Source organism: Hippocampus bargibanti, linkage group LG22, assembly GCF_051943395.1.
Source record: "Hippocampus bargibanti isolate YZ-2025 linkage group LG22, ASM5194339v1, whole genome shotgun sequence".
Classification (NCBI taxonomy): Eukaryota; Metazoa; Chordata; class Actinopteri; order Syngnathiformes; family Syngnathidae; genus Hippocampus; species Hippocampus bargibanti.
The window spans coordinates 4,523,508-4,549,429 of NC_142755.1; the positions used below are offsets into that span (position 1 = coordinate 4,523,508).

The 25,922-nt window shown below is 41.9% G+C and overlaps 1 protein-coding gene across 3 annotated transcripts; it reads left to right on the forward strand.

The window, feature by feature from the left end:
* Positions 1-23,772, forward strand: tfec (transcription factor EC). 3 transcript variants are annotated; one of them, XM_088988933.1, is made up of 8 exons: positions 1-191; positions 16,909-17,112; positions 17,586-17,687; positions 18,813-18,858; positions 19,901-19,957; positions 20,048-20,123; positions 21,719-21,866; positions 22,800-23,772. In XM_088988933.1, exons 1-8 carry the CDS (start codon positions 3-5, stop codon positions 23,229-23,231), a joined length of 1,254 nt encoding a protein of 417 aa, XP_088845059.1. In that variant the 5' UTR covers positions 1-2; the 3' UTR covers positions 23,232-23,772. The 3 variants fall into 3 exon arrangements, with proteins under 3 accessions (XP_088845059.1, XP_088845061.1, XP_088845060.1); XM_088988935.1 differs by lacking the exon at positions 1-191 and adding an exon at positions 11,044-11,316; XM_088988934.1 differs by lacking the exon at positions 1-191 and adding an exon at positions 15,946-16,252.
* The last annotated feature ends 2,150 nt before the right edge of the window (positions 23,773-25,922 follow it).

A 25,922-nucleotide genomic window follows, 5' to 3' on the forward strand; every position in this document is an offset into this window, starting at 1 on the left:
AAATGTTCCCATCATGCCCGGACGAGCAGCAGATGATCAGACTGCGAGATGCCCGACTGGGTTTGTGGAACCCTGGAACGCAGCCGCGTAGCTTGCTGCAGTTCTGGGGCTACCGGCCTCGCTGTCCCTATAATGGCGCCTATGGCGGTCTGCAATCATCTGCTCTGTACTGCTCTCCAAACGCATGGAAGGTAGGTAAAAAAAAAAAGAAAGAAGTAGAAACAAAATGGCGGCAGGGTGATGGTGCACCTGATAATATCGCTAAAAACCAGCAAAGCTGTGATTTTTATTTCCTTTTTTGCATGCATTCGGTGTAGATACGGGCAACCGTGCATAATGTCGGCCATTTGGGAATAAAAAGCAAGAGATAGTCTCTATTTTGCGGCTTTGATGCAAAATTAAACGTGGCTGGGATAAGAGAAAAAGCGCCAAATGACTCCCAGACTGACCCTCGGCGAGTAAGGAATCCAAGATGAAGATCCAGACGGATGATATCAATCGGATTTGTAAAAAAAGGAGGAAGTGAAAACATGCCAACGTGAGATGGCCGACTGATAGACTTCAAAGTTTAAGAGTTACGCGATGCCTTTCTGCTTCTGCGGGAGGTTTTTCATGTGCTAAAGTTGCTGCGGCTAGCTGTGTGTTTGTGGGAGAGGATAGGCAAGACTCGTGAGAATACGCACCGGGTGCGACGCAACTGCTTGAACATGGAAACCTAGCTTGGTTGGGGGAGGCCCTCGAATGGCACCTCCACCTGTGCGATTAAACTAAAGTACATCTAAACAATTTGATTACCCCCCCCCCCACCCCTCAAGTATAGTTTAATCAAATTTGCGACCATATCGTTCAAACGCTCGGCAAGCAAAAGCGAGATTAAAAATGAAACAGCAACATGCTACCGAGTAGGCATGCTGAATTTATATATACTTCACCATGTATTGATATGAGTAGAAATAACCCAGGACTGACTCTCTACCTTTTGGACCCTGTGATGGGTTAGCAATTTTATGCAATTTGGGTTATTTTTGACCCTGTTGTTTTAAAAGTATCTAAATATTAATTTATTTGTTTTTGTTGTTATTTTTTTTTGTATTGTAACTTTTTTGTTTTTATTTGAAGTTTTATTTGTCTTTTTACAAATATTTACACATATTTTTATTTTTATTTATATATTTTGTTATTTGTGTTTGTTTTTGTTGGTGGTGGTATTATTTTTATTTGTAATTTTGGTTTTGTTGTTTTATTTTTCCTTTTGTTATTTTTGTTGTTGGTTTTGTTGGTTTTATTTTTCCTTTTTTTATTTTTGTTGTTTTTTTGTTGTAGTTTTTATTTGTATTTTTATTTTTGTTGTTATTGTTGGTTTTGTTTTTATTTTCTTATTTGTAGTTTTATATTTTGTTGTTGTTGTAGTTGTTTTTATTGTTATTTATTTTTATTGTTTGTTTTGTTGTTGGTTTTATTTTTATTGTTGTTGTAATTGTCATTTTTATTTTTCCTTGTAATTTATTTTAATTTAAATTTTTGTTTGTTTTATTTTTATTTTTGTAGTTTTTTTGTAGTTTTTATTTGTGTTTGTTTTTATTTTTATTTTTGTTGTTGGTTTGTTGGTTTTATATTTTATTGTTTTTGCAGTTTTTATTGTTATTTATTTTTATTGTTGGTTTTGTCGTTGGTTTTATTTTTATTATTGTTGTAATTTTCATTTTTATTTTTCCTTGTAATTTATCTTTATTTTAATTTTTGTTGGTTTTATTGTGACTTTTATTTTTATTATTATATTTATATATTATATTTTTTTACTTGTAGTTTTATTTTTAGTTTAATTTTAATTGTAAATGTTATTTATTTATTTGTTTGTTTGGGTTTTTTTTTTAATTTCAATGCATACTTCTTACTACCAAAGGCAAAAATCAGCTAAAAAAAAAGATACCCATCAGTAAAACATTTTTCATGCCGCCATGTTGCGCTGTCACTTTGAGGTCTAAAAAACCCCCACCAGTAAACGTAGTTGCAACGCTAGGGACAAGCACCGGTTTGTTGCGTTCCGATCTGCGGTCGAGCCTGTAAGTCACGGCGGCTCGCCGCCATGTCATCGACTGCCGTGGGACAAACCGAGGTTTCTGCAACGATTCAACCGTGTCGTGCACGTAACCGCACGACAAGACGCAGCAGTAATCCCACGCAAAGAGGCGCTCTATGCCACTTTTTTCAACCCCCACCCCCTCTAAAAAAAATGCCGGTCATTCCTGACCCTCAACTATCTGGCGTGCGCAGCATACTGTCAATTGAATTAGCTAATGAAATCAAGCTTCCATCCCTAAATTGTCTTCTGAGTTGCTGACCCGAGTTCCCGAGAAGGGGGAACAACGGTCCATTCTCAGCTTGAAGCGCACCTCTATAAAAAGTAACGTCTAAATAAAGACACGCAATGGAATTAGTATCTGATGCAAAACAAACGCCACAGTTTTCTTTCCTGTAAGTAAAAATGACAAAATCCCCCACGCCCCTCAAAACAAACAAACACTAATTGGCTGACACACACATCAACACACGAAACATATCATAATCCCTTGTGGTTGGTGGACCTTGGAAAGGGGGGTGGCGTCTATCAGTGGGGGCGATTCGAGGCCACCAAGCTAGCTATTCACAGGGTCCACATACACGGGGAGACCACCGGGATGGAAAACCGTTGTGAATTGTCGGCTTGAGACTGCGAACGACACCCATGGGAAGAATGTTGGAACGTTTATACAAAATGGAAGGTCAAATCCAAAATGGCGGAAAATGATATTCAAGGGCTAAAAAGCACAAATACGAAAGAAGGACAAAATGGATGCCAACGGCTCAAGAATGTAACACTCCAAAGACGTCAAAAATGGATGCGTTCCATCCGTCGAGCGCCGTCCAGGGTGGCCGTGGCCAAAGCTTCCCCATCTTTTGTTAGCTTAGCACGGTTGAAGCAGGTGTCTACGACCAAATTCCATGGCCGTTTCAAAAACTCCCGGCCCGTACCGGCATCCTTTAATCCTATTAGGTCTAATTGAGTGAACTCGACAGTCTTTTGCAGTTAAACTATGTTCGCAGACTAATAGGATTGAGAGGGGAGGGGCCCGACGGGGATGATGCGTGGGGAGTCCGAAATAGTGGCGGCGAACCTAATGGACATTACGCAACAGGGACCAGATTGAGGCTCCATGCTGGTTTAGGAGTTCAGTGTTTTCGAGGGGTGGTGTCAGGGATGCGGAAGTGGCCCCGGGATTGAGCCTTGAGGGACGCCCGTGACAGTATACTTTAAAGGACACAACTGACGCCTCCAGACAAGTTGTGTCCATAATTTGTAAAATCACTTCAAATGACTTCTACTGAGCGTATTTTACAAAGATTCCACGGCATATAGCTATATTTTACGTTTTAAGACTCGCGATGAATATTCAGGATGTCTTGTTTTCGAGTTGATGACGATGCTTGACGTGACGTCACGTCTGGAACACCCCTGACCGAGAAAGCGACACACAATGCATTTTGGGTACTTTGTTTGATCTGAAAACTTTGTGTTGATGGCGAAATTAGAAGGAAAACAGCCCATTTCCAACGGAGCTTGGGCGCCATCTTGTGCATTTTCTGGGACGCTACATTGCAGTCCAGATGCCTCAAAATGAGACGGAAGGACTTCTTTAATCGATTGCAAACACGTATGCTTTCCTCTTCAGAACTATTTGAATCATATTCATAACTGGATGAGTAACAAGAAAGCATCTTCTCCGAATCTGAAGGCATTATTTTGATTTTAATAGCGAGGCAAGACGTCCTGGCGTGACGTCACGAACAAGGGGGCGGGACCTTCTGAAACTGAAACTTTCTGAAGTAATTTTGAAGTAGTTTTGGGACACTAAGTCATTTTTATTGGTGTTTTACATTTGACTAAAAATATCAATCTGTGTGTTTTGGGTATTTTAGATGCTATAAAACGTTTTTCAGATGTCAGTTAGGAAACAAAAAATTGGTATCGGTTGTCCTTTAAGGCTTCTTAAAGATTTCGGAAGACAAAAATGGGGAGTAATGAGATCTTCTGACCTTATTTGGGCTTCCTTAGTAGCAGCAAATGACAGTGAGTCCGGCATAGGTGGTGCTATAACCACATCCAATTGACTGATAGTGAGAAACTGTGCAGAATCGGGATGGATTATCTCATTTTGCGGTCGCAATCGGAAGTCAGGCACGGTGCAAAATAAATAAAGGAATAACAAAATAAACAAAGGAAGTCTTTTGACTGAACAGGACTAATTGCTCCAAAATCAAAGCACGCATCAATAAACGACAACAAACATCTTCCATGCAGCGGATGAGATGAAGGGACTCAAACCGTGAACCGCCGTCTATCTCCTAATCACATCACACAAGACATCACAGACCAAAATTTTTTTTTTTCCTAACGCGATTAGGCAATATTGAATTTCCCTTTTGTTTCCTGCTCGCCCGTTTTGAGATGAAATACGGTAAAGCGCAGCTAGCAGTTGACAAAAGGTCAAACGTCGCCCGTGTGACTCGCAGTCATCCACGTTTGCCCTCAACTGAGAAATGCGTTGCCAATAGCCCGTTACAACTGGCTCAGACCGTGAAAAATCCACAGGCACAAAACTCGCCTCTGTTGTTCTGGGAAACCCGGGGTGGGGGGGGGGTGATGCGGGACGGAGGCCATGAAAAATTAGCCGGTGCCAAAATCGAACATGTGTAGCAAAATGCATGTAGCAAAAGTTGTGCAATCAGAATCAGAATTATAGAATAAGAATCATCTTGATTGGCCAAGTATGTAAAACACACAAGGAATTTGTCTCCGGTAGAACACGCTGCACTAGTATCATCATAAAAAAAATGTAAAAAGGCACTATTCGGTTGTGTTGGAAAAGGTGGTGGGCAGGGTGCGGAGGGTTCAATCACCAGCAAATACAATGAGATGGGCAAAAATCCCAGCGCATCATTTTCAATGCGACGTCATCCAGCCAATTGTCAGATCCGGACGAACTCCCCCCCCCCCGACCCACCCCCCTCTCGTGCCATCCTCGCCAAACAAGAGACAGCGTGACCCCGCCCTGACCCCACTCGGAATAATGAATGAATAACAGAAAGGGGATAAAGACAAAAGGCGTAAAGTGGTCTGCCTGAGCGCCGGCGCTCTGGGCGTAATACATCCAAGAATGCCGTTAATTGGCCCGGCGGCTTTCATTCCTTGCCCGATTTCTTTCAATTCATTGACTCAAAATAATGGGTTCAGGTTCATTATCAACAGGTCAGAAACTCTGGGAGTACCCCCCCCCCTCCCCCACAAAAAAAAAATCTACGGCCCGGCCTTGCCAATCAGAACAGGCCGGCGAATGCGGACACGCAAGGACGGCTCGACCGGGCCGCGTTTATCCACGCTGTCGTTTCACGAGCTAGCAAGCGACGGCGGTGCACGTTTTGGGCTGAGGCTAGCTACTTCCTGACACGATGCTGGAATATAACTGGTACGGGCAGGTAGGTGGGTGACCGCGACATGTCGACTCCTCCGCTGTTTACGCGTCATGGTTTGAGTGAGTGCTGAAAGCTCGCAGCGAGCGACGGACGCAGAGACGGCTAGCCGCGAGGATGCTAACGCTAGCTTTTGGACGGTTTGTTGTTTTTATAATTTGACAGCAGGATGTTAAACTTGACAAGGATTTTTTTTCCCATTCCATGGGGATTTTAATCAAATTTATTTCCATCTTAAAGTATCTCAACCTAATCTACAAATAATACTGATCATGATCGATGTTCAAAAAAATGTGTCCACTCCAGTGCCAGGGTTTTTGTCATTGTCACTCAAATTGCAAGACCTACAGAATATTGAGTTTTAAGACTACACAAACATTCAATACAGCGTTAGAAACCTTAGACTCTCTTCTTTCATCAAAAAAAGAGTTATTTCCTAAGTTATATGGGTCTGAAGTTATCTGAGCTTGAAATGGGGGCAGATGTACAAAATACAATACAATACATACATATTGATTTATATAATGCTTTAACAACAGCTATAGCTGAAACAAAGCGCTAACATGGACAAAAGATAAATGCTGCTCCCTCGTGGAAGGGAAAAACATTACTAGAGGTCTGACCAGCGCTTGATTGGCGCCCAAACATGAAAAAACTAAATCGGGAATGGCGCTCCACGTCATTCATGCTTTTCATTTCTTGAATAAATTTGGGAATTGATTATAAATAAATAAATAAAATACATACATACATAAATACATATATAAATACATATATAAATACATAAATATATACATAAATAAATACCTAAATATATACATAAATAAATACATAAATAAATAAGTAAATAAAAAAACTGGACAAAGGCATTAATTTTTTTAAGTGTGATAAATCATGTAAAAAATACAGATTAGACACGTAAATTATAATAAATAAATAAATAAATCCTAAAAAATAATTCATAATCAATAATAAATAACCAATAAAAAACAAATAATAATAAATAAATAATAAATAAACATTAATTAATTAATATACGAATACACGAGTACACGGATACATGAATACATAAATACACGAGTGAATGAATGAATAAAAATGAATGAATGAATGAATGAATGAATGAATGAATAGATTAGACGTAAAAAATAATAAAACGTGGAGATTTTTGAATGTTTCATTTCGAACCAATTCCCAAATTGAATTGACATTGATTTGTAGTTGATAACACGTTGTCGGGCAATATCTAGTTTAATATCTAGTACACGTTTTGACGTTGAATAGTTTTGCTACGCTAATCGTTTGAAGAATTGCATTGACTTGTTCTTACTTTTTTTTGGGGGGGGGCTCTTCTAACCCGCCCCCACTAACTTGGCACAACTCTGCACGCCGGGCCCACGTGATGTGTTCAAACATCCAAAGTATGTCGGCGTGTTTAATTGCAGCACATGCAAGGTTTCCCATACCTGGGTGAGCCACGTCAAGCAATTAATACCCTGAAACGCCGCTTTTAAGTCGGGCTTTTGGTCTGCCGGGCTCCCCCGTTGTGATGAAAAAGATCGGCGTCGTCTCACGTTAACCTCGCGTAGGGTGTAAGCGCAGATGAAGAGATAAGACGGCGGCAAAGCCCATCAAGAGCGCGGGCGGAGACGAGCATCAAGGCAGGACAGATGAGAAGGAGGCGGCGGAGTGAAGTGCGCAAATATGTAAATGGACGCAGATGTTTTTTTTTTCTTTCAGAAAGTTTGAGGTTACTTCGGATTGTTTTCTCAGCTATGGTTGAAATAGCAAAAATCGCAATCATTCCTATTTGACACAATGGCTGATTGTGTTGTAGTGTGCATGCCAGGCCACTAGATGGCAGTGTCTTTGTTATTACACATCATTAACTTTACGCTAACTCAGATAACAATTCACTGCCATTCACAATTTTATTCGGAGAATTGAAAATATAACGTAGAGTGCCATTCACAAATTTGTTCAGATTTTGTTTTTTTCATGCTTAGGTGCCGATAAAGCGCTAGCCATGGCCTCTGGCAATGAATGAGTTAAATAGAGCCAAAAAGTAATAAGCGAAATTGCTCGCAATCCGTTGTATCAGCCACAAATAAATTTAAGTGAAATCAGAAGATAAAAAAGGAGAATTTCAAACGTCTGGGTGAAAAAACATGAAACTACTTTTTAGTGACCAAATGCAAACAAGAAAATACTACTAGTACTACTACTACTACTACTAGTACTACTACGACTACTACTATTAACTCATTCACTGCCATTCACAAATTTATTGGGGAAATTGACAATATAACATAGAGTGCCATTCCCGAATTTGTTCGGGTTTTACTTTTCAAGCTTGGGTGCTGATAAAGCGCTGGCCATGGCCTCTGGCAGTGAATGAGTTAAATAGAGCCAAAAAGTAATAAGCGGAATATCCCGCAATGAGTTGTATTAGACAAAAATAAATGAAAATAAAACAGGTGAACATTTCAAACGTCTGGCTTAAAAAATATGAAACTACTTTTCAGTGACCAAATGCAAAAAAAAAGAAAATACTACTACTACTACTAGTACTACTACTACGACGATTACTACTATTAACTCATTCACTGCCTTTCACAAATTCAGGTATTCGGGAAATTGAAAATATGACGGAGAGCGTAATTCCCGAATTTGTTCGGGTTTTGTTTTTTCATGCTTGGGTGCCGATAAAGCGCTGGCCATGGCCACTGGCAGTGACTGAGTTAAATACAGCTCAAAACTAATAAGCGGAATTCCTCGCAAGCAGTTGTATTAGCCAAAAATAAATTAAAGTAAAATAAAATAGTGAAATAAAGCTACTTGTCAGTGACTAAATGCCTAAAAAATACTACTACTACTACAACAACAACAACTACTACTACTACCACTACTACTGCTGCTGCTACTCTGACTACTTTTACCCCTTTTCCCATGTTAGCGCTTTCTTATAGCTTCAGCTGTTGTTAAAGCGCTACATAAACCAATATACAGTGATACCTCAGCTTACGAACTTAATTGGTTCCCAGAAAGTGTGTGTAAGGCAAAAAGTGTGTCGTCCAAACATTAATTTCCCATAGGAAATCATTAAAAATGAGAATAATCCGTTTCCAGGTCCCACATAAAACAATTTTCTACTAAATAAGTCTATAATAAGTCTATAATAAAGGTGCTATTGTATTGTAATTAAAGAAAGAAACTGTACTGTATACTAAAAGTCGTTTTATTTACCTTTGTGATTGTCGATGTCGTATCACTGTATATGTATTGCTTTGTATTTTGAACAGCTGCCCTCATTTCAAGCTCATATAACTCCAGACCCATATCATGTAGGAATAAAAGCTTGTTCCCGCTCGCGTACAAGAAGCGCGGCGGCGGGCCGGGCGGCGCTACGGACAAGCCGTTCTTTGTATCCACGGAACAAACCGTACGATATTAGTTCGGGTAAGGTCAAAGCTTGATCTCATTTTCTGCTTAGTTCTCATTAAAAAGCAATTGCATTATTTCATTTTCCGCAATTGAGTTAAAAGTGGAGTGAGGAGTTTTTTGGGGACGGGGCGTGGAGGTCGGGCGCGGGGGGGGCGTTGAAATCGACATCAGCCTGCCAAAAAAAGCTTTTGAACAGTGCCTTCACAAATGCGGTTAGGGTGAGCAGGACCCTTTTTTGATGTCGCATTAAGCTTCAAAGTTAAGACGTTGATGGGAATTATTATCAATTTTTTTGGGTTTCAAATATTCAAAGATGGCGCGGCGTCATAATCAAAAAAGTCTTGATGCGCTTCTGATTTTGCTCTGAAGACTTCCCCCCGTTCTACTTTAGATTTAGTGCAATTGCCTACGATCACGTTGTCGTATTATATCAAGATTGTGACCACTTTCATATCGTCGTTAGCATTAGCATCGCTAACCGTTGACGATGTTAGCATGGGATTCATGCTGGCAGAACTACATCTCCAATGCTGTAGTATAAGCATCCTACTGGTTAGCATAGGTGTGCTAGCACGTAGCACGTGTGCACGTGCACGCCTCTTCACAACGCGGAGTTCTTGCGAGAACGGCCGCCTAATTGATTTAGCTGCAAAAATTGTATTATTCCATTTGACTAATCGGATCAACTCTGTGCCGCACGCATCTTCAAGCTAGCCCTTTCTCGCCCGTGTTTATTTTGGGGATCTTTAGCGGAACAATCGGAGGTGCGCGATCGTTCAGTCGTTAGTTTTATGCTCGTTTAAGATTTTTTTTTTACATGTACGCTAGCATTTCACCTTAGCAAAAATGACCAAAAGTGCGATCCTAGCTGTCTGCTTAGCCTGGAAAAAAAAAACAAACAAACTTCCTCCTTTAATCCGTGAAACAATATTGCCCCTGTCAGATCCTCCGTTACGGTCTGATTTGTTGAGGAAATGACATTAAACGGACAGACAAAAGATATTTTTGTTCCCCGGCTGAGCAGTAGAGGATTTCAGTTTATTTTAAACACCGGCGGCTAGTTTTGAATCCGACGGGGCTGTGGCCTAGCATGAATTCGTGCAGGTAACGACGTTCAACATACACCTTTTGTTATCCCTTAAAGGACATCACGAGAATCAAAATGTCTTCCCGGTTCATTTCCCAAAATGTGACAAAATTCCGAGTGACGATGACTCGACAATCCCGTTAGCATTCTCCCGATTGACATATTAGCCATAAGCGCGTAACAGTCCCCACCCCGCATGTAATCCGGCGAAAACGCCGGCGATATTTAATTCATACGGGCATCATTAAAAGTGTAGCGTGTCCATTACGCATTCCTTTTCGAGCGCTGATAAAACAGTTCTCAGATGTGCTAGCCCGCACTTTGATGCCGAGGCCTCAGAAGGCCGTGACGAGGGGGCGCCTGATGTTTTAAACATAGGCGCGCTAGCCGGGCTTGCTAACAAAGGTGAGCGCACGCTAACGACTGGTGATTTTTTTTCCAGCGGGCGCCATAACATGGACGAAATGAGTAATCATTTAGTGATTGCTCATGTTTGGATGGCTAATAAAAGCTAAAAGGGAAGTTCAACAGACGACGGGGTGGAAGGGCTAGCTAACGCTAACAACTAAAATCCTGCCTTTCGTTTCCGGCAAGAAATCGGCCTCCCTCCGAGAAAACGTGAGCTAGCGTCAGGCGCCTAGCGGCGATCACGTGGACGCGCCGTGCAAACACGAGCCTCAGATGGCGACCAAACATTCCTTTGGTCACGGCGGCTTGAAGTAATGCCGCCGTGGACGCGCGTTGACGCTTTAATGAGCTTCTCCGTCAGTGGAACATGTGGAGCAAAAGTAGGTAAAAAGCCGCTAACTGTTTGGAAGTATTGTGGAAAAATGGGGGGTTTGGGAGGGGGTGTGGGGGGTCAACCAGGGAAGCGGCTGTCATGGAGATAAGCTGACAGAATGTGCTGAATTTTCTACAGGAAGGAAAAGCATAGCCATGTGCGCGCAGAAGCAACGTATTAGCATCTCGCTAGCATGCACGCTGTCGCCTGTTCTGCTTCTGTCAGGTTTTTTTTTCTGCCCGCGCAGAGGAAGAAGCGGCCCGTCGAGCTCCCCCAAAAATAAGCTGATGTGTCATGCCTTGGTTTCCTCGTTGATATTTCTGCAAAAGCTCAGGAAGGGAGACTACGGGCCGGCGTCGTCTACTTCTTCCTCTTCACTCTCGCGCGCTAAACCCCTAAAAGATCCCGAGATTTGCGCTTTATCAACACCACGGGCGCCATGAGTCGACGTTGTGTGGTCAAAGTGGTCACTTTGACGGAGATTCAGCTGTTGCAGGTAGGACAGCGCAAATGCACGGGGGAAAGGGGATGGGGGGGGGTGAAATAACTCACCCACACCTTAGGTCGAAACGACACCGCGCGTACCCGCGTCAGTAAGCGTCAACAATGCCTAACTCAACAAACATCAACTGTACGGAAACATCTGAAGCTCCCGCGGCTCAGGTCCCAAACTCAAGGCCCGGGGGCCAGATCGGCACCAAGAAATTTGCACATCCTTCAATGTATGTATGTGTGTATACATGTGTGGATATGTGTATGCATGTGTGTATGCGTGTATGCATGTATGCATGTATGCATGTACGCGTGTATGCATGAATTTATGTGCGTATGTGTGTATGTATGTGTATAAGTATGGATGTATGTACAGTATGTGTCTCTTTATAGTATGTGTCTCTGTACAGTATGTGTCTATGTATGCATATATGTACAGTATGTATGTATGTATGTATGTATGTATGTATGTATGTATGTATGTATGTATGTATGTATCAGAATCAGAATCAGAATCATCTTTATTGCCAAGTATGGAGAACACACAAGGAATTGTGTGCATGTATGTATGTATGTATGCATGTATGCATGTATGTATGTATGTATGTATGCATGTATGTACAGTATGTATGTACAGCAGCTTCTTTATTTTGTTTTTCTACTTCTTCCTTTCCTTTCCTCTTCCTTTCAGCACTTTGCTGCTGTGAAATGTCAATTTCTGCACTGCGAGGCTCATAAAGGCTAATCCAATTCCAATGTATGTATTTTAATGTGTGCATTTGTGTATGAACGTAGGTACATATTCATTTATTTATCTACTTCCGAAACAGTTATCTATAACGCACAGCAATTTAGGTAAGCTTTGGCCACATTTCTACTCCAACTATATTACTGCTCCGCCTCAATCATCTTAATGTCGACAAGTTGCCCGGAATGTTCATGCTTTATTAAGAGAGAACAAACGATGAATGGGTATTATTTATGTATTTATTTTTTGGGTCGGCAATGGTGCTCGAAATCACTTCAATGACCAAGGCGAAGGTTCATTGATTGGCTGCTTGACGATGCGGTTGTGTTTTGCGTTTGGTTCGCTCAATGCGGCTAATGCTAAGTATCTTTTTTTTTCGTCATTTTTTTTTTTTGCAACGCCGATGCGGTTGGAAGCGACCTTCTGAGGGCAATAAAAACAACGATGTTGTCTGCCGCTCGTGATAGGACAAACACGTGTGGACGGACACTCCCTTGCCTTAACTGGTTTATTCACGCCGCGAGCACATCGGCCCGTCTTTCATAAGCAGCTGGATTTTTTATTTATTTATTTATTTATTTATTTATTTTTCTGAAGTGAAACGAGAACTTGAGCAAGACTGAAACTTTGTTGCACAACCGCTTTTTTGAGGTGGAGGGGGGCTACTATCAGTATGTGCGTTGGCCTTTGAGAGCAGCAGTGACTTGATTTCACCTCAGTCCACGCAATGGCTGGATGGACAAAGAGTCAATAGGTCCTCCCCAGTTTCAAACGTCTGGCTGAAAAAAAATACTCCTACTACTACTACTAGTACTACTACTACTGCTACTACTATTGCTACTGCTACGACTACCATTAACTCAGTCACTGGTCATGGCTTCTGGCAGTGAATGAGTTAAATAGAGCCCAGAATTAATAAGCGGAATTCTCCGCAATCAGTTGTATTAGCCAAAAATAAATTACAGTAAAATAAAACAATAAAATAAGAAGGTGAACATTGTCACACTCCAAAAACATGCATGGCAGGCAGATTGACCACTCCAAATTGTCCCTAGGTGTGAGTGTGACTGTTGTACGTCTTTGTGTGGCCTGCGATTGGCTGGCAACCAATTCAGGGTGTCCCCCGCCTCGTGCCCGAAGACAGCTGAGATAGGCTCCAGCAACCCCCGCGACCCTAATGAGGAATAAGCGGTATGGAAAATGAGGTGAGATGAGATACTAAAAATACTAAATATACTAAAAATACTAAATATACTAAATATACAAAAAATACAAAAGTGCAAAAAAAGCAAAAAATACTAAATATACTATAAATATTAACAATACTAACAATACAAAAAATACGAAAAATACTAAAAAAATATTATAAATACTATAAATACTATAAATATTAAATACTATAAATACTACTAAAATACTAATACTACTACGACTATTGCTACTACTACTGCTACTATCACTACTACCACCACTAATAATAATAATAAAATAATACTAATAATACTAAAAAATAAAAAAATACAAATAATACTAATAATACTAATAGTACTAAAAATACAACAATTACAAAAAATACTAAATATACAAAACAAAATACAAAAAATACTACAAATACTAAATATACTAAAAATACACAAAATATGAAAAATAAAAAAAGCAAAAAATACTAAAAATACTAAAAATACTATAAATACTAACAATACAAATAATACAAAAAGTACAAACAAAAAACAAAAAAAAAAATACTATAAAGACTCTAAATACTACAAATACTAAAATACTACTACCATTACTACTATTGCTGCTACTACTACCACCACTAATAATAATAATAATAATAATAATAATAATGAGAATGAGAATAATAATAAAAATATTATAATAAAATACCCCACCCCCCAAAAAAAATCTATGGACCCCGAAACGCACGTCAGAGACTGACGTCAGTCTATAAGGTAACGCCTACAAACAAATCCAAACAGTGCCCCGATTGTTGCAGCAGGTGCCATCCACAGCTCAGCATCCCCCAAGAGAAACACTCAAGTGTCTCAAACCAAACAATTGGCCCGGGGAGGGGGGTAAGAGGGAAAGGGGGTGAAAAAAATTCCCAAACTCAGGCCAAGGATGGATTGAATTCTTCTCCCATTGCTGTCCCTGTGAGCGTGTGTGCATGTATGCATGCAAGCGTGCGTTTATGTATGTGTGTGTGTGTGTGTGTGTGTGTGTGTGTGTGTGTAGGGCCATTGATAATCTCCTGGCATGGCCTCTTCACACTTACATAAACGCGCCATTGTGGAGTTGAGTTTCAGTGACTGAAGCGCCGTAACCTCTCCAATCTAATCAGATTCCTTTAAGTGGATAACAAGCGCATCTCCCGTCATTTTACAGTAGTGAAAAATGGCAACGGCAAAACCAGAACAGGGAGCTCACACACACACATTCGCACACACACACATACGATTGAGGACGCTTGAGGACGTGAGGTGAAGGCCCCGTTAATTAAAAAAAATAAATTAATCACCCCCTACCCCCACAAAAAAGTCAATCAAATGCTTTCTTTGACTTCCGAAAACTTAAACTTCTCGTCTGTGCGGCGATTTAAGGAACTCTGTTTTTAGGCCGGTGAGGAACAAAAAACAAAAAAAAAGTTCTACAAAAAGGGTCATCTGTGTTAATATCACCAATGGATGTTTTTTTTTCTCTCTTTTTTATTATACTTTTAATCGTGGTGAATAAAAATATTTACGAGAGAAGACTGGAGCGGTATTATCCGAATTGTTGATGATTTATGGGATGGCGAACAAACAACCCTTTTTTTTCTCAGAGTAGATGCAGCACTGCATTTCGTCGCTAAACAAAAACAAAACTACTAAAAATACTAAATATACCAAAAATCCGAAAAATACAAAAAAGACATAAATACTACTACTACTACTCATGATACTAATACTGCTACTACTACTAATTATACTAATACTACTACTACTACTACTACTACTACTACTAATAATAATAATAATAATACATTTCATTTATAAGCGCCTTTCCAAACTCTCAAGGACACTTTACAGTCACATAATTTTTGGGTGAGCAGCGGCAGCCATTCGCGCCAGTGTTCACTCTACCCGGGAGTGGAATGGGATGAAAACTGAAATAAAAGAACTTGAAAAGTAAGATATTTGTAGATAATTTTTCCCTGACAGACAATAAAACAATAATACGGCGACTTCAATCTAATGAACAGCAAACGTTTCATTCATCGGAACGATCGGACTGCCATTTGACCAGTCAAAAGGTCAATGCAGATTCTTGTAATTGATTAGCCGCCAGCTTCCGTCATGGAAAAATTTAGACTCATTGAAACAAAAGGAGTTCAAGACAGTTCACAGATTTTTTTTCCCACCTTTAAATGGACAACGACAAACTGACAAACAGTAGTGTCGATGTTTTCAAAAGCGCCGCTAACAACTCGCGCGAGATGCCATTGTTTAAAAATAGCCGAACGACCACATTGCGCTAACACTGAGCGGCATTGTCGGGGGAATCGACCGACACATTTCGGGTGAAATCCGACATCTGGAAATAGTCGTATAGTAGTATGATAGACCCCCCCCCCCACGCCTCACCCGCCGCTACCGAATGGTTCTATTGACGCCGGAACCGATCGTACTGCATTGATAGCGGCGAGCCATGTTTAAAAACGGCACGAGTTGAGTTATTTAAAACCCCCCCTAGCTGGAGAACAAGGTTCATTTTGTGTCTCCGCAACCTCTGGGTGAATGCAGAAGAGGATCTCGGGAGCGACGGCGATTGGTCGCCGTGGGTGAAAGGGGCGGTCCCGGCGAATTAGCGAAAGACGCTAAAGGCAGACGTCCCGCGGTGATCAAACCGCGGGTGATTCGACAGGCGGTTGTTTGAAGTGATCTTCGTGCTTGGCGACGTGAGGGTCTGCCTCTCGGCTTGGGGCCTAATGAGTTCATTTAGGGCCCTTTAGAATGAAAGACCCCCTCGGACCCCTTTAGCTAAGGGACGGCGAGTCGACACGGGAGCGGCGACGGGACTTGGATTCTCAGATATTTCGCTGCTCGGCGTCAACAAATTGTGATTTGAAGATTTTTGTTGTTGTTGGAGAATGCCACACTTATCTGACTGCGGCTACTACGCGATGCGGGATGCGAGCAGAGCTTCCAATGTAAGACCCTCACAAAATGGGGTGGGTGGGGGGCACTTTTATGCTATATAGGTAACATCCGACTCACGACCGGCTCGACTTACGACCATGACCTCCAGACCCTATTTAAATAAAAAAATATATACACCTGGCACCGCAATGCGCTAGCAGGCCGGCAACGCGTACAACAATTTTGGCCAACCAGGCAGCGTCTCACACTCGCACAGCAATCGACCACGTGATGGCACCAGAGGGGGGGAGGGGGGGTTGCTGGTCATTTAGCCTCCGAGTCTCTATCCAACATTTTGAATGTATTTCGACTTACGACCATTTTGACTTACGACCGTTTCGTCGGAACGGAACTCCGTCATAAGTCGGATGTTAGCTGTATATCGACCGCCACTTTTGCTTCTTGAAACGAGAAAATGGTACAGATTGTCTCTCAATTTTCATTCGGTTGGGTATCAACAACCCCTACCCTCAGCTTGACCCGCCCACCAATTGTTTTAATGGACTTTAAAAAAGTCAATTTACAAGAAAATGCAGCAGCAAAAAACAGAAATGACCGAACCGTGACTCACGAATAGTTCTGCATCGCGAATGAGATCATCTATTTCGCATTTGCTGCGACTTTGACATCCTGTAACACCCCCCCCCCCCCTGTCACTCCCCTACAGGTCCAGAGCCAGCTGGAAAACAGCAAATTCCACCTCCACCAAAGCCAACAGGTCAAACAATACCTGACGCTAGGCTCCAAGTTAGCCTCGTCGACGGCCCACCCCCACGGGCCTACCGTGCCCGTTATGCGCAACGTCGACGGCGGCGGTGGCGACCCCAACAGTCCCGACGCCTTGATGGCCATGACCAACCACGACGGTGAGGTAAGCGATGAAAAACGAAAGCGACGGGGAAGTGAAAATGGCCGCCAGTGATTGTCCGTGACGCATTTTACCATCGGCAACATTGACTGATTTATTTCCTGTATATGATCCATGTTAGCGCTTTGTTATCGCTTCAGCTGTTGTTCAAGCGCTACGTTAATCAATATGTATTGCGGCGATTGCACAGCAGCGATGACTCGCCGTCCCTCCCGCATTCTTTCAATGAGATAAAGGCTTGTTTTCGGCAGCGTTGGGAGTAAAAGTGAACAGGAAGTACTTGCTCATCGCTCATCAACAACTTTTAGTTTGTCATCTTTGACGTGGGGGGGGGGGGGGGGGGGGGGATCGATGGGGTCCGTGCTAGTGATTTTCTGGTGGGAAGTCCCTCCTAGTTCCTTCCCTGCGACTTTTCGGGTGTCATTTGTCAGTCGCCGGTGAGCTGAAATGTGTTATTTTTTGTTGTTGTTTTTAAGTTCCCAATGGATGAAGTGATTGACGACCTGATCAGTTTGGAATCGGGTTTTAAAGATGGAGGTCTGGATTGCATGGAGTCCAACATCCTCATGCAAAACAATGTAAGTACCGACCTCAAAGCAAATACTTTTTTTACAATTTTTTTGTGTGTGTTTGATCTCTGGTGGCAGTTTGGGGGTGTCGGGAGCGGGGGGTTAGTGTGGGTGGGAAGGGTGGCGTATCTTTGAGGTCAAGATGAGTCAAAGTTCATCGAGGCTTAGCAGGGGGGAGTTCTCACATCAGTCAAGACGTTAGCGACGTCGGTTCAGGTCACGTCTCCAAAAGTTGATTTCAAACGTTAGCTTGTCGCTAGTAGCTTGATGGCAAAGACCCCCCGAGCTTATAGACTAGGACTCTGAAAGATTGATAAATTGACATAGAGCTTCAACTGTAACATACTGTGATGGTGGAATGGGACTGGGAGGCTGGGGTGGGTTAGGTCAGGTCTCCTTGACCACCCTCCAGATCCCCCCTGGCTTTTTTGGTGGGAATGGGACAATTCAGGATGGCCTCGAGATCTTCATCGAGCGACTAAATCTAAGTCTGCTTCACAATGGGAGGTGACATGGTGAATTGTTGGAATCATTTGGGCAAAATGTGTAGACAAAATGTGACTTGGACGTCTGGACACAGAGCGCCAAGCGTCTTCATGACGGACGGACGGACGGCTAAGCGTCTTGCTTTTCTCAAACAAAAAAAAAAGGGGCGTAGAAAAACAATTTTGGCTTGGTTCTGTTCGCTTGACCCAACTCTGCCTTTTCATCTGACGGGATGCTATTTCCAACACAGAGCCCTCGTCTGTGTGCGGGTTGAAGGGTCTTGAAAATGGGGGATTAGACGAGGTCAGGGGGTGGTTGGGGTGAGAGGGGGAGGGGGGGTAGATAAAGCCTTAACAGAGGTCGATCGAGATTGTCCATTTTGTTGGATCTCGTCTGAGTCGCTTTGATTCGGAGTATTTTCCCAAAAGTTACAAGATTCCCATATCGGGGCTCCCCGATAACGATTAGCCTATCAATCATTCCAACAATTACCCGAATAATTGACTCACATCACCGCGGAAACTCAATGGCTGTCCAAGAGTTCTTTCAAAGTGCCTCACATTTTATTGATTTATATTTTTTATCGATCAATTTTATTTTTTTAACCCATTGGTGCCCCCCCCCCCCCTGTTTTTTTGTTGGCGACAGGTGTCCCTCAGTAGCAGCATGCTGGACGTGTATGGGGGTGAACAAGGTATGAATGAACCCCCCTAACGGTGGACTGCGTCCCACATGTAACCCCACAAAGCTCACAGTAAAAAGGAAATAATAATAATAATAAAATAATAATAATAATAATAATAATACATTTTATTTCTAAGCGCCTTTCAAAACTCTCAAGGTCACTTTACAGTCTCAGGATAGGTTTTTCTGTGGGTTAGAGGCGGCAGCCACAGGCGCCAGCGTTCACTCAACCCGGAAGTAACCCAAATAGATAGAAAGCGAGCTAGCTAGCTAATAGATAGCGAATAGATAGCGAGCTAGATAACCAGCCACCTCGATAGCCAATGGATAGCTAGCCAGCCATTAGGTATGAACTCATACCGGAAATTATTCAAAATTAATTACAAAAATGTATTTTAAAAAAAGTACTATTGGATTGTATCACAAGTGTACCTAATGTAATGGCCTTTAAGATTAACTGTCCCATTTTTTTTTTGGGGGGGGGGTCGTTAAATTTTAGTTATTTTTTGGATAAAAGAAAAATAACAAAACAAAACAAAACAAAAATGTCGGTCCAATGAGAAGTCTTATTAATATGGCGCATCAACTAAAGAGACTTACAATTTAGGAAACAGAACCCGAAGATTTTTTTGTAGTGCGGGCACAATACGACCCCCCCCCCCCTTCCCCCGAGACACACACACACACACCAAATTGTCATGATCGAATCAATAGAGACAAATTGACAAATCCAATTTGGACCCCCAAATTAGGTAATTTGTAAGAATGTGAACCCAAATCTAAAATGCGATGGCATTTTTCTGCCACCCCACCTCCCTTCTCCAAGGCTGTTCCGTAAATTTGCCTAATTGGTGAGTAGGGCCTTCTAAAAAAGCCTTCACTGGGCTCTCATTCATTCCGTGTGTGTGTGTGTGTGTGTAAGAGGTCAAGATGGCGAACGCTCGGGTAGAAAAATGGCCGATTCAGTGTTTTCCCCACTTGACTGGAAGCTTTTTGTCCACGGATCAACCGCGTCCGCTAATCCATTTGCGCTATCGTTTTTGTCTCGACAGAGCACGACACGCGGGTCATGGCAAAGGAACGGCAGAAAAAGGACAACCATAATCTAAGTGAGCACCCCCCCCCCACCTTTAAAATGACAACTTCCTGTAAACTTGTTTTTTTTTTTTACATTCTTTTTGTTTTTTGTTGACATTTAGTCGAAAGAAGACGAAGATACAACATCAACTACAGGATCAAAGAACTGGGGACGCTCATACCAAAATCAAACGACCCGTAAGTTGATCGACGTTACAAAAGCGATTGAGACCATGAGGGGCTACGACTTCGAATCTGGCGGCCATTTTCAACAATTGTCGGCCATTTTGAACAATTGTCGGCCATTTTGAACAATTTTGGTGGCCATTTTGAACAATTGGTGTCCATTTTGAACAATTGTCGGCCATTGTGATCAATTGTCGGCCATTTTGAACAATTGTAGGCCATTGTGAACAATTGTCGGCCATTTTGAACAATTTTGGTGGCCGCTTTGAACAATTGTCGGCCATTTTGAACAATTGTCGGCCATTTTGAACAATTTTGGTGGCCGTTTTGAACAATTGGCAGGCATTTCGAACAATTGTCGGCCATTGTGATCAATTGTCGGCCATTTTGAACAATTTTGGTGGCCATTTTGAACAATTGTCGGCCATTGTGAACAATTGTCGGCCATTTTGAACAATTTTGGTGGCCGTTTTGAACAATTGGCAGGCATTTCGAACCGCATTGTGATCAATTGTCGGCCATTTTGAACATTGCCATTTTGAACGGCCATTTTGAACAATTGTCGGCATTGTGAACAATTGTCGGCCATTTTGAACAATTGTCTGCCATTGTGAACAATTGGTGGCCATTTTGAACAATTGGCAGGCATTTCGAACAATTGTCCACCAACAATGGATCAGTCGGTGCCGGATAAAAAGAAATGATTAACTCATTCACTGCCAGACGAAGTGCAAAAATGTGTCCACTCCAGTGCCACGTTTTTTTGTCATTGCCACTCAATTTCCAGGACCCACAAAAAATTGAGTTTTAGGACTACATCAACATTCAATGCAGCGTAAGAAATCTTAGACGCTCTTTCATCAGGAAAAAAAAGTTAATTCCTAAGTTAAGTGGGTCTGGAGTTATTTAAGCTTGAAATGAGGGCAGCTGTACAAAATACAATACAATACATACATTTATATTGTGCTTTAACAACAGCTGAAGCTCTAAAAAAGAGCTAACTGTTAGCGGCTAATGTGAACAAAAGCCAAATGCTGCCCCCTTGTGGAAGGGAATAACAGAGCCAGGAGCACAGAAAACACTGAATTGCGCTTTATCGACACCCAAACAAGAAAAAAACAAAACCCGAAAAAATTCGGGAATGGCGCTTTACGTCATATTTCTTCGCGAATTAGTTAACTTTGACCCAATTGGGCTCCCGTACCTACGGAACAAGGACAATTGCTTTACCTTGCCTTAAAAAAAAAAATATGCCGTTAATCTTGCAGCTTTGAGTTCTCGAATCAAAGTCCCGGCGGGATTAATTTTAGACACAGAGGAAGCGCATACGTAGCTACTTAATTATTCTATTAAAATCCCTCTTTTCAGACTTCCATGTTCGGTCCGAAGAAGAATAATTGCTATGTGTAAATTATCATTTTTCATAAAGGACTCGGAATTGGGGGTTGGGAGGGGGTCGGTGAGGGGTGTTTAAAAAGAACCCAGTTTAACTCATTCAGCTCCTTTTTCCAAAAGATGTCCGCCCCCAAATTTTTTTTGGAATAGATAAAGTAGCTGGGGTCGCATGGGGGGGTTAGAGGTTATTAAAAAAACATTTTTTTTTGCAGCGACATGCGCTGGAACAAAGGCACCATCCTTAAGGCCTCGGTGGAGTACATCAGGTGGTTGCAGAAGGAGCAGCAGCACGCACGCGAATTGGAGAGTCGCCAGAAGAAACTGGAACAGGCTAACAGGAGGCTGATACTTCGGATTCAGGTAAGGCGATCGATCGCCGTCGATTGTTGAAAGATCGCCATTATCGATCGTCCCCCCCCCAAAAAATGGACAGGGAATCATCACGCTTCAATTTTCATGCAGCTGCAAAGTTGTTGGTCGTTTTTATCAGTGGAAGTTAACTCATTGACAGCCAGACGATGTGCAAAAATGTGTCTACTCCAGTGCCAGGGTTTTTGTCACTGTCACTCAACTTCCAGGACACGCATAATATTGAGTTTTCGGACAACATCAACATTCAATGCAGCGCAAGAAACCCAACACTCTTATTTCATCACAAAATAAAGGGTTAATTCCTAAATTATGTGGGTCTAGAGTTATCTTATCATGAAATGGGGGTAACTGTACAAAATATAGTGAATGAGTTAAAAGAACATCCGTCGCGACCGTTCAGGGTCGGGTCATTGTTTGTTTTCACCGGTTTGTTTCATTTTGTCATGGTTTAGTTTAGTTTAGTTTGGTTTAGTTTGCTACTTTGGACCTTTCTGTTCCAATGAATTAGTTGTTTGAGATTTTGTTCCTGCTCAATTTATTTAATACAATTTTTCAAATAATAACTACATGTCATTTATAAGTGCCTTTCAAAACTCTCAAGGTCACTTTACAGTGACCTCGAGTTTTTCTGTGGGTGAGCAGTGGCAGCCACACGCGCCAGCGTTAACTCAAATACATAGAAAGCTAACTGGCGAGCTAATAGATAGCTAGCCATCTAGAAAGCTAATAGATAACCAATAGATAGCGAGCTAGATAGACAGCTCGGCAGCTAGATAGCCCGTTAGCCAGCTAGATAGCTAATAGATCAGGGTTGAGTCGGATTTCTCTCAAAAAATACACCCTGCTCCACCCTCCTGCCTGCTTTTTTGGGGTCCACAACATCCCCGATGAGCATTTTGATTTTTTTCTTCCCCCCCGCAGGAACTTGAGATCCAAGCCCGCGCGCACGGCCTCCCCAACATGACCACCTCGTTGGTAACAACAGACCTGAACTCGCACCTCCACAAACAACAACAGCCCCCGCAGCCCCCTCTCTACCAGGAAGACCCCAACGGCGATTACCAGCATCGGATACCGGCGGGGGCGGGCGCAGGCGTGCCGACCGCCCCGGCGCCATCCGGGCCGCGGGACCACGGCGACGGTTGCGGCGCGTTTTCCGACCCGCTGTCGCATTTCACCGAGATTTTCAGCGCCACGCTCAAGGGGGAGCACCGGCTGGACCAGATCCTGATGGACGAGGCGCTGTCCCCGTTTGGCGCCGACCCGTTGCTGTCGTCCGGGTCGCCCCGGGCGACGTCGAAAGGCAGCAGCCGCCGTAGTAGCTTTAGCTCGGGGGAGGGCGATGACCTCTAATGGCCCCCTCCCCTTCAAAAAAGAGCGACTATACCCTGCGCAGGCCCCCTTTCCTGTATCAAGCGTACGGCTCGCGGACCTCCCAATAGTCGTATGAAAAAAAAAGGGAGAAACTGATTTTTTTAGGGGGGGGGGTCACACTGTGGTAGCTGTACACTGAATTCTACTGCAAAGTACTGCTGAGATCCCCATGACAGGGATGAAGGGGTTGGGGGGTGGATTCCAATGCTGGAGGTGGGGGCACAATTTTTCATCACCGCGAATAAGGGGTCGCATTGCCCCCCCCCCAAAAAAAAAAAAATGCAACGGACAATGGTAAATGCATCTCCACCAGTCTAAGCGATGTCAATCACTGTCATGCCTAACACTGTGCCTTTTTTCTCAAACTTTTCTATTTTTTACATTTATATTTATACAGGCATAATCCATGTACTCCTAAAATATATTGACAATACACTGTATCGTATCTAACATGCAATTTCATTGTTTTTTTATATTCACAGTAGGGGTGGGGAAGACTATAATAAACCCCTTTTTTTAAATACAATTGACTTCTTGTTGTTATTGATTTTGAGCACAAAAAATAATAAGATTGGTGCACAAAATCAGTCTGCTAAATTAAATGTGGCGGCCATGTTTGTCGGTGAAATGAGCTGTGAATAAAGTTGTCACAAGTATGTTCAATTACAAATTTGGGGATTTGCGACTCATATGAGGCAACCCTGACATCGCAACTGTTAGAAAGCTCACACTTCATCAAGGACACCAAAACGTCAATAATAATAATAATGATTAAAAAAATACATAAAATAAAAATGAAATTAAAAATGAAATTAAAAATGAAATTAAAAATAATGTAATAATAATAATAATAATAATAATTAAAAAAAATATATGTAAGAGTAACTATAACAATACTACTACTAGTACTACTACTACTACTATTACTACGACTAATAATAATAATGTGATGATAAAATTAAATTTAAAATTAAAATTAAAATTAAAATTAAAATATTTCTTTTTTAAAAATAAAAATAAAAATTACAATTACAATAAAAATTACAATAAAAATTAAAATTAAAATTAAAATGTAGTAATAATAAAATAATAATAATAATAATACATTTCATTTAGAGACTTTTTCTCAGCAGCACCAAGCTGAAAGCTTTTAACCCTCATTTGGGGAGACTTCCTTTTCTCAGATTAATGGAAAAATCTCCCAAAACCATCGACCACCATCTGCTAATTCCCTTGAAGGCAATGCAAGAAGAACTACAACTACTATGTGCAGGTCCTTATATAACGTCCACCACCAGGTGGCAGCATTGCACTGTGTAATGCATTTCAAATTGCAGCATTGTGCTCATTTTTTCTTCTTTCAACATATGAATATGATAACTCGATATCTATGTAGTTTTAAATATAGACACACACACACACACACACACACACACACACACACACACACACACACACACACACACACACACACACACACACACACACACACCTAAATTCTATCCAACATGGTGACACACACGACCCCGGTGACAAATCTAAAACAGGGAAGTGATGCTGGTGAAACCCCCCCCCCCCCCCCCCCCACCCATTAGCCCACTGTCACCAAAACGACATTGTCAGAGCCCCCCTGCCAGCCACCGAGCGTCCGCCCGCCGACGCCGCCCCGGCGCTTTCACCTGTCGAGCCTGCCACGGCCTCCACTTGATCGCCTCGACACACAAAAAGCAACCTCATCCGGATTGGGAATGACACATTTTATGCGCAAATGAGGTTGGAAATAATGACAGCGAGAGCCGCGCAGCATCATATGTCATTTTTCCGGCTGTGAGTCACAGATGTGAGGCAAACAACAATATCCGGTTCATTAATGGTGGCAATGTGTAACGCTATGACATAAAAGGTTAAGGTCATTAAAGCATCCCATGATACTAAAGGGGGGTGCAAAAAAATAACATAAAATGGAGTGCATTCATGAAGCGATAGTTGAAGAAAATAAAAAAGGGTGCTTTCCGAAATGCCATAAAATTAATGTGATTTCCAGATATTTTTTTTTTTAATGAATAGCGCCAGATGCCAAATCCATAACTTCAAACAAATTGCCTTGCAATTATTACTTATGGCGCACCACTTCCAGATGTGCAACAGATGCGGTCGGGGCGAAACTGAGGTGTCTCGGCCTCGTACTTTGTGTTATTGTGTCGTAAAACAGCCCACGCTCTGTGTGTGTGTCCGTGTGTGTGTGTTTTAAATCACAGTATGGGCTGGAGGTGAAGGGAAGGACAGCGGACATAGAAAGGAAGGAAAAAAGAAAAAAAAAAAGAATCATATAAAAGCAAGAAAGCTCCAGCGTTTGGGAACTGGACAATGTAAGCGAGACTGCGAGCTGAAATGATGTCAAAGACGGACCAGAAATGTAAATGGCTGCTGTTTTTTATCGTGTTGAGATGAAATTTTGTGTGTGTGTGTGTGTGCGTGTGTAGTTGTGTGATGGAGGGATTATGGTGCTATTTTTATTTTTCGGGATTTGTTGCATTCCATTTGTGATTGTATTTTATTTATTATAGTACCTATGCTTGTCTGTGACTGTAAAGTGACCATGAGAGCATTGAAAAGCGCTGAAAATGTCATGTATTATCATCATCATCATAATTATTATTCTCATTATTA